Source organism: Diabrotica virgifera, chromosome 3 (genome assembly GCF_917563875.1).
Source record: "Diabrotica virgifera virgifera chromosome 3, PGI_DIABVI_V3a".
Lineage (NCBI taxonomy): Eukaryota > Metazoa > Arthropoda > Insecta > Coleoptera > Chrysomelidae > Diabrotica > Diabrotica virgifera.
In genome coordinates this window covers 74,577,441-74,591,581 of record NC_065445.1, presented here as the reverse complement: position 1 = coordinate 74,591,581, position 14,141 = coordinate 74,577,441, and the positions used below count along the sequence as shown (strand labels likewise).

The 14,141-nt window shown below is 30.6% G+C and overlaps 1 protein-coding gene across 2 annotated transcripts in view; it reads right to left on the bottom strand.

Moving 5' to 3' along the window:
* Nucleotides 1-13,617, bottom strand: part of LOC126881142 (electron transfer flavoprotein regulatory factor 1) — a 56,176-nt gene extending 42,559 nt beyond the window's left edge. The window contains exons 1-2 of one of the 2 annotated variants that reach the window (XM_050645211.1): nucleotides 12,794-13,617; nucleotides 12,428-12,724 (exon numbers count right to left, since the gene is read on the bottom strand). In XM_050645211.1, the coding sequence (XP_050501168.1) occupies nucleotides 12,428-12,508 (81 nt within the window). In that variant the 5' untranslated portion in view covers nucleotides 12,509-12,724; nucleotides 12,794-13,617. The remainder of the gene's footprint in view (nucleotides 1-12,427; nucleotides 12,725-12,793) is intronic. The other variant, XM_050645212.1, reaches the window with a different exon arrangement.
* Between the last annotated feature and the right edge of the window lie 524 nt (nucleotides 13,618-14,141).

Genomic DNA, 14,141 nt, shown 5'->3' with positions numbered 1-14,141 from the left:
TTTTGGAACAATTATTTGGAAGTTTATTTAATTTTGCTGAAACTTTTCATAAATAATAAACATTGTTGTACTATTCTTTATCTAAATTCAGTGAAAAGTGCGTGCTTTGGACATCCACAACGTGAAGATAAGGAGAGGACTATATGACAAGGTATTGTTTGTAAACCTTTTTAACGTTTTTGTAAACAGAATCTCTTTTATTGTCTACAAGAGATCCATCATTTAATTTTTTTATTTTTAAATTTTAATAAAATTTAAGACACAAAATTATAATAAAAAACCTTTTAAACCACCTTTTTCAAATTGCGCAAGTTGTATTATTAATATTAATGTTAATAAATCAAATATAAATATTTTGACGTTTCACAATTTGACAATTCACTTTTAACTGCAGTGCCTTAAAAATTTTAAAGCACTAGTGCCTTAAAGTAGCATTTTTAACGCTCCTATGGAGTCCTAAAAATTGCATTTTTAACACGTTTGTAGAAAAATATATTTAAAAACACTAATATATTATTTCCACACCTTTTCTGGACTGATACATACATAAATTAAAACATTTTGAAGTATAACTTCAAAAATATAATATGAAAACTATTTAAAAAGGCAGTATAACTATTAACTAACCTTTGTTGTTTCTCTTCCCACAAATTTTAAAACGCAACAACCATATAACCAAACCGTCAACCGTCCAAACCACAGCTGCCATATTGGATAATTTTTGACATGTCATTTGAGCATCCAATCAGAAAAAAGTTATAATGCGCAAGCGCCGGGATCGTAGGTATTAACATATAAATATTCACCCTCATATCGCGCGTAAAGAAGTATAACTTCAAAAACGATTTTCCATTTTATTAGGGTTATGGCATTAACAAAGTCGGGGTGCGATATGTTACCAGTCGTGACCAGACACCTCGCAACGCGACAGTTCGTAACCGGACAGTTGGTATAACGAACAATTCGTAACGGCGACAGTTCATAACTATACAAATTCGTAACGCACAATTCGTAACGTCCAAATTGAAGTATTCTGTTTATTTTTGTTAACGTGGAAAGTAACTGTTATTACAGTTATAAGTGAAATTATGTTTATCAATTTAACGAATCAGTACGGGGATAAACATGTTTAACACATTTTATATTCGTGTTTCAGTGTGTATTAAAAGTCTTTAAACACAAACAAATATTTAAATACATACAAACTTTTAACAAGATTCTTAATAGTTTATTCCTCTTATTGTTCTTAGATTGTTCCTTAAATTTGCATATGCCTAGACAAAGGTATAATGAAGTACTTAATTCCTGAAATCTTTAATCTGACAACCGTATTTAGACATTCCAAACTTTTTAAATAAACATTTTATAAAGAAAAGATTATAATTACCTGTTATTATAATAAACTTTGTGATTGGTAATAGCTTTGAGGCATTCAATCAACGGTTATAGTTGATAAGAGGGATGGCTTGTAATACTTTAATACTTGGTTTAAATACTTTTATTATATTCTGAAACACGAAATATGAAATGCCTTAAAAATGTTTATCTTGATACTGATTCGTTAAATTGATAAACATAATTCCATTTATAACTGTAATAACAGTTAGTTTCAACGTTAACAACAATAAACAGAATAATTCAATTTGGACGTTACGAATTATCCGTAACGAATTTGTATAGTTACGAATTGTCGCCGTTACGAAGTGTCGCTGTTACGAACTGTCGCTGTTACGAATTGTCCGTTACCAACTGTCCGCGGTTACGAACTGTCGCGTTACGAAATGTCATGGAATCGTTACCAGTACCGTTTATACACCTGGATGTACACAAAAAAATGTGATTTATAAATAGTGAAGCAATTGCTAACCAAATTGATCGCATCTCTATACACAAAGAAGCCATGGCAAACATACCTACTGGATATTAAAATTTTAAGACAAGCATGTTGTATATCTATCACTTATTAGTACAGATCAAATGACAGTGCAAAATCGCAAGAAAAACAAACCAAACAACTGACAAATGTTGAAAAACTCATGCTACTATACTCTTTCTCAGAGGCATCTTTCAATGCGTCACATTTTTTCGATTTCTTTCTAACGCCTTAAGCACACCTTAAGTTTGAAGTGACAGAAAAAAAGATACGTCCATGATTAAAATCATTTGTAACATTTATTCTAGTTGTTGATAGATGGCGCTATAATCGAACAAAAAATGATTTATGTATTATTTATACGACAATAATCTGTACAATTTATAAGACTACAAATCAAAGAACATACCTTTTTATAAATGAAATAAACACAATATGTGCGTAACAAATGATAGGAAAAAGGGTAAGTCCGTGATAATACACATTTATTACATTTATTCTAACATGACATTTTAGTTAAATCTGACAGTTGTCACATTTTATTTTCAATTTGGAATAAAAACAAATCAAAAGTGTTTCTTGCATTTATAAAATGGTATTTTCTTTGATTTGTATAGTCTTATAAATTATACAGATTATATTTGTAATATTATTATCTAATTAAAAAAAAATTATTTTTTATTATGGCGCCATCTATCGACAACTAGAATAAATGTTATAAAAATGTCACCGACGAAATGTAATCACCGACGTGCCTTTTTTTCTGTCACATCAAGAAATCGAAAAACTGTGACGCACTGAAAGATGATCATGAGAAATACTTTACTTTGTTTTTATACCAAATTACGATTAGATACGATTCTGACAACTGTCAGATTTAACCAAAATGTCATGCTATGATTCTCTACATCCTTAAAATCTTATATTACGTCATTAATCACACGCTGAAAGACTGAGAAGAACTTTAAATTATAGTCGTTTATTGTAGATATGTAATAGGTAAATAATGGGTAAATACCTAAATCTTTTTTTTCGATTATAGCGCCATCTATCAACAACTGGAATAAATGTGTATGTATTACGTGCCTTTTTTTCTGCCACTAGTGTCATACTGAAAAAAGCCTCTGAGAAGCACCATATGAACTCTTAGACCGTAAGAGAAAAACGGATAAACAGTAGTAATAAAAGTATTAAACACAGCAACAAAGACCGCAGGCAAAAAAAGAAAAAGGCACAATAAAAAAGGTAAATGGCCAACACGAATAGGCGAGGAAATAAAGCACTAAAATCGCCTAAACCTCTAACTTTTTTAAAACACTAACCTTCTTTTATTCAATTCAGGAGAGATTCATAAAATAGACCTGGATCCCGCGTACCAAAAAAGTTAATTAATAGCAAGCTGAAAATTTGTTAATAGCTTAAGGGTGTCTAGTCGGACAAACTTTGATATATGGGAACACTGGAACAGGGGAAATTTTAATGGGGAACTTGCATAAAATTTTAAATTCGAAAAAAATGTTATAAATCACAACAGAACATAATTTAAAACATGTATCAGATAAAAAAGTTGTGTTTGGCTTTCGTTTAATTTAAACCATTGTTTTTTAATTGTTAAATATGCATGTCCATCCGATTTTTTTTGCCAGTGCGGCTCCAATCTCCATTTTTCTCAGAAGTTAACAGTTTTAAGGTTATAAGCGATTTAAAATCCAAAAATGCGTTTTTTGGTATTTTTCGGATTTTAAATCGTTTATAACTTTAAAACTATTAACTTTGAGAAAAATGTCAAGAAACTTATTTTATTTATAATATCCCAAAGAATCTAGGAAAATATTTTTCTGATGAAAATAGGAGATTTTTTAAATATAGCGCGCCGCACCGGCAAAAAATCGGATAAACACGCATATTTAACAATTAAAAAACAACGGTATAAATTAAGGTTAGACGAGATCACTCTTCAGAATCTTGAAGCTGAATGTTTAATCTTCAATATAAGTATCTGGCAACCTCAAAAATACTAATTTAAATATGAGTTTTTAAGCCTCGAAAATGCGTATTTTCGCATTTTTCAGATTTTAAATTGCCTATAACTCGAAAACTATAAATTTTTAAGAAAAATTACAAGATACCTTTCTTGTTTAGAATGACCCAAAAAACTTAAAAATATTTGTTCCAGCTCAAAAAACAAACGTGATCATTTGTATTTGTTTAAAAAAATTGTTTAAAAAATTTCTGTCCAAAAATTACGTTCGGCACCCTTCAGATTTGTTTAATGGGGACATTTTTGAATATTAATCCACAAAGAAACCGAATCAGAAATTTTTCCAGACGACAGCGGTCTCACCATATGAACTATATGTATATTCTACTTTTAACATGTTTAAATTGTGAAATATTGCTTGTTGTCCTCACCGGTTCGTCATATTTTTAAATACATAATTATTAGATAATATAGCCTAAATAAAGTGCGTGGTCCGGCCTAAGTCGTTATGTCTGTTATTACATTATCTTCGGTACCACCCTATAACAGATCAAAAGAGCATGACTGATATTTCTGACCTTTTTATCTTAACATTATCTTCGGTCTCTAAAAGAAAGACATCTTAATATATCGCCTTGAATTGTTCTTATCTTCAATTTTTAACGGACTCATATATTTGATAATAAAAATTACAACAACATTAATTAAACTGTACAGTTCTTTATAAAAACTTAATCAAAATAAATACAGAAATTATCTTATATCTAAATATAAATTAATCCAATTAAATAAGCAAATTTTAGTTGTCCACTGTAATGTCAATCTGTGGAAGAATTGACGATTCTATTGGGATTTTTAGGTGGTGTTTGGGTAGGCATTGGTCGTCCGTTGTTGTGATGGCAACCATAAGGGTAACATTCATTAACCTCATTGTTGTTCTGAAGCTATTTTCTTGTAGCATTTTTATAATCAACTATATTCAAATGGGAAATAAGCCACAATTTTACCTAAAAATGATTTTATTAAGGATACTGGATATGAGACTCAAGTGTATAGAAAACCAACACACACCAACAGATATCTCAATTACAAATCAAATCATAACGTCAACGTTAAAAAGGGAATCATTAAATCCTTATATGATAGAGCCAAAATTACTTGTTCTAACGAAAATTCATTTTTAGAAGAAAAACAATTGTTAACATCTGTTTTATTAAAAAATGATTATCCCATATCGTTTATAAATAAGGAATTGTCAAGATTGGATCGAATGGAACAGAACAACTTAGAACGGGATCCTACAACATTCACAAGAAATAATACGAGGAAAATACCAATACCATATGTAAAAGGACTATCCGAGAAACTTAAAACAATAGGAAATAAATTCAACATATCAACAACATTCAAAACAACAAACACATTGAGATCTATTCTATCTAAAACTAAACCTAACAGTGAACAAGAAAGAACAAAGAATTGTATTTATAAAATACCTTGTGAATGCGAACAATTTTATATAGGTGAAACGTCAAGACCATTAGACGTTAGAGTAAATGAACATCAGTCTTATACGCTGTGAGCTCGTACGTAGAGGGGATATTTACAAATTCGCGAGCACCAGTAGTGGCAAGTCTGTAAACGTTTACTGGAAATTTGACATAAATGTCAAAGTGATTATTTTAAAATTAAAAGTAAAAACATTAATTTTAAAAAATATTAGTTGGTCAAAGCTGTGGTATATATTTTTACCTTAAATATACTTACGTTTTAAATACTGAATTTAAGTTTTTTTAATGTTCCGTAATATCGTTGATTGAAGTAAACGGTAATCTTAGCGACATCTACACGATAATTGTGAAAGTATCCGAAGTAAGAAATTCATATTTTATCAATAGAACGTCAAAATGATTAGCAAAATCTTAAAAAAATCGAGTGCAATTTAATTAATTTTTTGCGTTGTAAATATTAAGCGATAACAATTAATTAATAAATTTCAAAATTACCAGTGAAAGTTGAATTAGTAATCCGCCAGGAGCGCCACCAGCGAAGCTCAGAGCCTATATAAAAAATAGAGAATTTGATAGATCTCAAATATGTCAACACGCATGGGATAATAAACATAGAGTTCAGTGGAGAGATTCAAGTATAGTCCTAAAAGAAGCAGATAGTAAAAAGAGAAAAATCAAAGAAGCGGCTCTAATTATGCTAAATGAAACCAATTGTGTCGCAAATTCCTCGGTAGAATGTAGTAGGATGTGGTTACCCATATTAAAGGAGGAAGTCAATAGAAAGAAAATACCACAATTAGTAAATCAGTAACATATCGAGTTAGTACATATTTAGTATTTTAGTATTATTTAAAATTTAAAATATCAAGTCAGAATTTGGTATTAGTTTTGAGAGTAAACTAAATGTAAACCCAAATACTTACGATGTCGGGATAGTATCACGAGGTTTTTCCTGGTTTTCCCCTCGTGATTTACTATGAAATCTCAAACGCGGGAATTTCAGTGCCACCGTTGCATTTGGTTGTCTTTTTAAAGACAGACCACATGCTATGATTTTTTGTGGCGGATATTCTTGAGTTGGGATTGATTTCATGTAGTCGAATGAACTATCTTTTAGTAAAGTCGTCCCAGGAACGCAACTCATCAATATTGGCAATATCATTTTAAAGTCGTCTACTTTAAAATGTATATACGTGTCTGAATTGCCGATATAAATGAGTCAGATTAAATAAATTATTAGAAGAATTTTTTACTAAGCAAAAACATTTTTGTTTATTTAGTATTATTTTGTATTTTGACAACGACACCCGACTTGGGCGTCGAAACGTTAATAAAATCATTTTTTTGATAAAATTGTGGCTTATTTCCCATTTGAATATACTTTATTCATTAACCTCGTCGTGTCTCCTGATTCTCCATGTGCCGTCTTCTGCCATCAATTTCGTTACTTACGGAATTCTTCTGATTGATTTCTGTATCCAGATATGTCAAGGCATCCACACGTTCAATAGTATAATTGTCTTAATGTTGTTCTGAAGCTATTTCCTTGTGGCATTTTTATAAACTATTTTCAATGGGAAATAAGCCACAATTTTACCAAAAAAATGATTTTATTAACGTTTCGATGCCCTAGTCGGGTGTCGTTGTCAAAATACAAAATAATACTAAATTAAACAAAAATTTTGTTGCTGAGTAAAAAATTCTTCTAATAATTTATTGAATCTGACTCATTTATTATCGGCAATTCAGACATGTGTTATATATTTTAAAGTAGAAGACTTTAAAATGATATTGCCAATATTGATGAGTTGCGTTCCTGGGACGACTTTACTAAAAGATAGTTCATTTGATTACATGAAATCAACCCAACACAAGAATATCCGCCACAAAAAATGCACCGGTGGCAGTAAAATTCTCGCGCTAGAGACTCCATAGTAAATCACGAGGGAAAACCAGGAAAAAACCTCGTGATACTATCCCGACATCGTAAGTATTTGTGCTTACATTTAGTTTACTCTCAAATCTAATACCAAATTCCGACTTTAATATATATATATATATATATATATATATATATATATATATATATATATATATATATATATATATATGCTATTTTAAATTATAAATAATATTAATAATATATACGAGTAGATATTATATACATAATACTAAAATATAAAATATGTACTAACTCGATATGTTACTGACTTACTAATCGTGGTATTTTCTTTCTATTGACTTCCTTTTTTAGTATGGGTAACCACATCCTACTGCATTCTACTGAAGAATTTGCGACACAATTGGTTATTATTATTGGTTAAAATGCGAACAATTTTATTTAGGTGAAACATCAAGACCATTAAACGTTAGAATAAGTGAACATCAGTCTTATATTAAAAATAGAGAATTTGATAGATCTGAAATATGTCAACACGCATGGGATAATGAACATAGAAGAAGTGAAGAGATTCAAGTATAGTCCTGAAAAAAACAGATAGTAAAAAGAGAAAAATCAAAGAAGCGGCTCTAATTATGCTAAATGAAACCAATTGTGTCGCAAATTCCTCAGTAGAATGCAATAGGATGTGGTTACCCATACTAAAAGAGGAAGTCAATAGAAAGAAAATACCACGATTAGTAAGTCAGTAACTTATCGAGTTAGTACATATTTTATATTTTAGTATTATGTATATGATATCTATGTATTATTAATATTATTTATAATTTAAAATAGCATATATATATAGATATATATATATATATATATATATATATATATATATATATATATATATAAAAACATGAGATGTAGATCCTTGAAACACACTCAGTGATCAAAAGATCCAAGGTTAATGGTTTGACGACCACTCGTACGAAATCAAACAGATGAAATAGAGAATGTGGAAAAATCCCCTTACGAACAATTCACACATCCACCATTTCGGGTTGGGAAAAATTTTTCGAATAGAATCAAAGATCCAAACACCAGTTCTTAGAAATGTGTTTCGCCCTCTTCAACCTCTCTGGGCTTATCAATAAAGATGAGAGGTTGAATATCTTTAGAACATTCCGATCAAAAAACAACATTCGAGACCTAGACATAGAAGGTGCGTAAATCTACGGCAAGTCCGACAATGACAGTCTCAAGTTTTAATTCCCTAATTAGATTTACGCACCTTCTATGTCTAGGTCTCGAATGTTGTTTTTTGATTGGAATGTGTCTAAAGATATTCAACCTCTCATCTTTATTGATAAGCCCAGAGAGGTTGAAGAGGGCGAAACACATTTCTAAGAACTGGTGTTTGGATCTTTGATTCTATTCGAAAAACTTTTCCCAACCCGAAATGGTGGATGTGTGAATTGTTCGTAAGGGGATTTTTCCACATTCTCTATTTCATCTGTTTGATTATATATATATATTTATATATATATATATATATATATATATATATATATATATATATATATATATATATATATATATATATATATATATATATATATATATATATATATATATATATACAAACAACTAGTTTATTAGGGTTGCAGTCAGAAGGTTGGCCAGGATGTTAAAGAAACACTCTTTTGACTTTTTGTCTAGCTTTCGGAATGGTTTTATTCCTTTTTCAAGACTCTGTAATATAGATAAAAAGAAGTATGTAAATTTTTATAAAATATCACAATTCGTCAGTTCAACTTACTAGTCGTTGAGATTATTTAAAAGCTTTATGACCCTCAACAATACTAACACAAACATAGAATACAGAAAATAATGGACAAAATACATTCTAAAATTTGTTAAGGATGGTAAATTTTTATATTTATTCTATGACATCTTTTGATGGTGTGTTTTAACTCTGATACATAGAGAACAGAAAGAAAAAACAATCGGATTAAAATGTAATTAGGTGTTTTTAATATTGTATTTATTTTCAAAAAACCAAGAGGCCCATACTGGGTAATTTTTATTTTTAACTCTGTCTTAATGGTATGCAACCTGTTATGCACACAGATGTATTGTGTAGTGCATATGTATAAGAAATATTTATTTTATTTTTGATGTTTTTCCAGTAAGTAACAATAAATATTGCTCAGTTTATCTATGTCAGACTTTTTATTTATGCAAGACGTACTGGATTTTATCAAACACATTTCCAAGAAAACACGTTTTGAATGGTTTGTTTCTTTGGCCAAAATACATGAATCTTCGAAATTAAACTCATGTTTCAAAGTAAATGCATGTTCTGTAAGTGCACATGCATTTATTTTATTGGTTTTTATATCACTACGATGTGAGATCACCCTACTGTGGAAATTGCGAGATGTTTCCCCGATGTATACGTTGTTACAATTGGAACACGGTATGGAATAAGCAACATTCGAAGACTCTTGTCTTGTGAAGGGATCCTTTGTTTTTGAGTATAACTTAGATACCGTTTTCACGTTCCTAGTTGAAATTTTTAAGCCATTAACATTTTTGAAAATGTTAATTAGCTTAAGACCCGTTTGCCATTATACTAATTTCAGTACTGATTTCAGTACTAAAAATATTGGTTAGTTGCGCGAGTCGATTTAGTATGAAAAATTTAGTTTGTGTCAAGTTTGTGTTTGCAACTATCCGAATTATAATCAGCATGTAGGCATGCGCTCTACTAATTTTATATTGATAATATTGATGTTGAAGAAGTATTTCATTGATAATATTAATGTTGAAGAAGTATTTTAAACCTTTCTAATCCTATTTTTGAGTAAACAAAATAAAGAGCTAAATAGGCAAATAATGAATGCGAACAATAACAGGAAGCGAAAGCTGAAATTATGTGCAGCAGCTGTAATTACAATGATGCTAGCAATTAAGAAAAAAACGATACACTTCTATTATGTATAAACAAAACAAAAGTAATTATATCCTCACTTTTTAATATTGTGTCAATTTTAGTACAAGAAATTAGAACATGTTTTAATTTTTAGTACTAAATCGGCGCGCGCATCTAATTTGTAGATACATTATTTTTAGTACTAATTTCAGTACTAAATTTAGCATAGTGGCAAGCGGACCTAAAGGCGGCTGCACAATTGACCGGGAACGGGAACGAGAACGGAAACGGGAACGAGAACGGAAACTGAAAGCATCAGCAGATTCACAATTAAATGGTAAACAGCTGTTTTGTGTCACTGTCACTTGTGCTATTAATTATTTTTCTTCTCAAAATAAATATTGTGGAACGATCTTTTTCTAATTTTATTAAAAGAACATGTCTGTGAACTCTAAAAATATGGATTTATTTGATGACGAGCTTTTATAATATTTTCGTTTTTTATAATCTTGGAACTAATTTACACAATATGTGTGCAATCGCAAAGGTTTGTCAGCATAAAGATAAAAAGCATATCATTCAAATATTTGTATTATTATTGTATCTAGTTACCATATAAGTACACGTACTACGATCTACATCAATCATACGGATGAGGAGATTTTTCCAATAAAGAAATTAATCGTCGTTCGTCATTTATTTTAATGCAAAATGTATAAAAATTGTCAATAGAACTTGATCACACACTTCTAATAACAAATTTTTATTGGGCATTTGTCAGTATTTTTAATACTGCCTTCTGATTGGTTCCGGGAATACAACGGGAACGAGAAAGTTGAAACATGGTCAACTTTCCCGTTCCCGTTACCGGACAGCTTCTCGTTCTCGGTTATTGTGCATCTACAACATTAATTTACATAGAGGTTAACTTTTTTCCCGTTCCCGTTTCCGTTCTCGTTCCCGTTCCCGGGCAATTGTGCAGCCGCCTTAAGTGTCAGAACTGGAATGTAGGGCAAGGAACCAAAAGTTATTTTAGGTGGTATTACTGATGTGTTGTCGCTGTCTGTCAATGTCAATTGTCGGACCTCATTATTATGAAAATTTTGTTTACCAGAAAATTGAGAAGGAAAAGGAGAACCGAAAATGAGTTTATTTAAAAGCCCTATGGGATATGAGTTCTCTAGTAGTATAGATCTCAACTTTTTTAGTCCCTTGTCCCTGAACTCAATGTGCGACAAGTTTGTAACCCTACTTTTTAAGGCCAAAACCAAGTTTGTTTTCATCTTAGATGGATGTTGAGAATGAAAATTTATGAAACGGTTACTAAAACAAGGCTTACGATACCACTCCGTCCTCAGAATGCCATCACTGCCACGATGAATAAGCATGTCCAAAAAAGGAATCATATTATCAGCCTCCCTCTCAACTGTAAACTTTAGGTGTTCACATTGGACATTGAAGGTGTTTAAAACATCAGATACTTTGTTTTCAGGGATACTAGGGTCATAAAGCTTTTAAATAATCTCAACGACTAGTAAGTTGAACTGACGAATTGTGATATTTTATAAAAATTTACATACTTCTTTTTATCTATATTACAGAGTCTTGAAAAAGGAATAAAACCATTCCGAAAGCTAGACAAAAAGTCAAAAGAGTGTTTCTTTAACATCCTGGCCAACCTTCTGACTGCAACCCTAATAAACTAGTTGTTTGTTTATATGGACAGTCACTAATATCCAGTATTTCTTATATATATATATATATATATATATATATATATATATATATATATATATATATATATATATATATATATATATATGGTAAAAATTTACTCTAAGGGTAGACCTTGAAAATGCCAATTTTTTTATGGACTTAGCCTGAAAAGTGGAAAAAAGCAGACATTTTACTGTTTTCTTTGGGGGAAACTGGTAAAAGTGCCCAAAAATCAAGAAATATTTGAAAAAAATCAAAAAATGTAATAGTAGCCAAAAAAAATTTACGTGAAAAGGATACAAAAGTATATAGAATGTCTTAATAAAATATAAGTAATTGAAACATAATACATATAACTGATTTTTACAATCAAATTATGAAAAAATACGTAATATTGGTTAAAATAATATTTTTTTTGTCATATTTCAAAACAATATGGCGGACAGGCGCCGAGAGGTCAAATTTGACAGTGTTGCCAGTTTTAACCTTTTAAAGATTTAAAAATTTAATAAAAATTACTTACAAAACAGCTATAGATCGATGCAATTTGAGAGTCCAAAGCCAAATTCGTGGCTTTAAATGTAATAAAAGTTGCCACCAACATATTTATTTCCTCTGCCTGCAGTTTACTAGCTTCGAAAGAGGCCTTTTCTTTGTGAATATAGGTATTAAAGCCACACCTTAATTGTACTTAAATTTACTTTCGTAACACCTACACACCATTTAGTCTCACTTCACCTTTATTTAACGATAAACTGGGCAGATTGCAATTGGGCGCAGGCGGTCTGAAAGGAGGAAGGCCTAACCCTTCGGTCCAAACCTAACTTACGGGTATTATATTGAGAGAACCGCAGGAGGTATTTGACCGCTGAGCGCAATCACAACCCACCCGATAAACTAACTTCACTTTCACAAATTTGTATATGATGCAACAGACAACGCCCAAATCCAGGGCGCAGCACAAACAACCGACCTAACAAACTAAAAACTAACAATAAACTGTTTAAAAAATGCGTCAATGCATGCATCTACCAATTTTTCAAAAACAGTTGCCAAATTTAGAGGTTTGCATAAATATTCCAAATCAATGGTACGCTTAAATGGACAAAAATCGATGTTTTCATGTGAAATTATCTTTTGTCATTCACATGGCAACATGGTTTCCCGAAATCAGTGACAGTACATAACCATGAAATACATAAAATTTCATTCCAACCTTGAAAGTGTATTCTGGGAATCCCACAGAATTTATTTATTAAAATATAATCATAAATCACTATAATATTAATAAACTTGATGTAATCTAACCTAACGTAACGAAACCTAACCAGAACTAACCTGACCCTTGTAATAAAGCAGTCATTTTGTGTTAAAAATGCGTCAGAATAAGTAAAATGACATATTTAAGAATTGAAAAATTGTAATTTTCATAAGAAAACATATTTTATATAACTATGGCAACACTGTTAGGATTCTCCTTCTTGCGTTTATAAAACGGTTGTCATTCCTGTCGTTTCTTGTTGTTTCATGGTATATAATGGCGGAAAATGGCGGCGATTTTTAAAAATAAGACATATTTTAAATTGCAATTACATGAAAAGTAACGCCCGCCCCCAATAAAAAATTATTGTACAATTATCAGTAAGTGAAACAGAATTCATTGGTATAAATTTCATATCCGTAATCCGTCTACCCATTCAGTAAACTAGAACCATATATATATATATATATATATATATATATATATATATATATATATATATATATATATATATATATATGAATTATATGCAAACAATCTACCTACTTGTTTTGGTAATGAAACCTGTATGGCCTTCCACTTTGAAGGCACTAGATGGCGCCCGGTATTTAAAATAAAATACCTAGAACGCCGAAAACAAGAGGCAATAATTGCTGCTTTCTACTTTAACAAAAGTATGAAAATAATGTGTAAATAATATACGAAATTAATATTCACACCTCCGTCTCTCCTACCATTCGTAGACCGGTTTCTGCATTATTGCGTCATCAGTACGACTTTATAGGAAAGACGAAGATGAGAACATTCCTTTCGTATATCTGAGGCCGCGATGCAGCCAAAAAGTCATTCAAAGACTGGTGCAATCTGAATTATATGCAAACAATCTACCTACTTGTTTTGGTAATGAAACCTGTATGGCCTTCCACTTTGAAGGCACTAGATGGCGCCCGGTATTTAAAATAAAATACCTAGAACG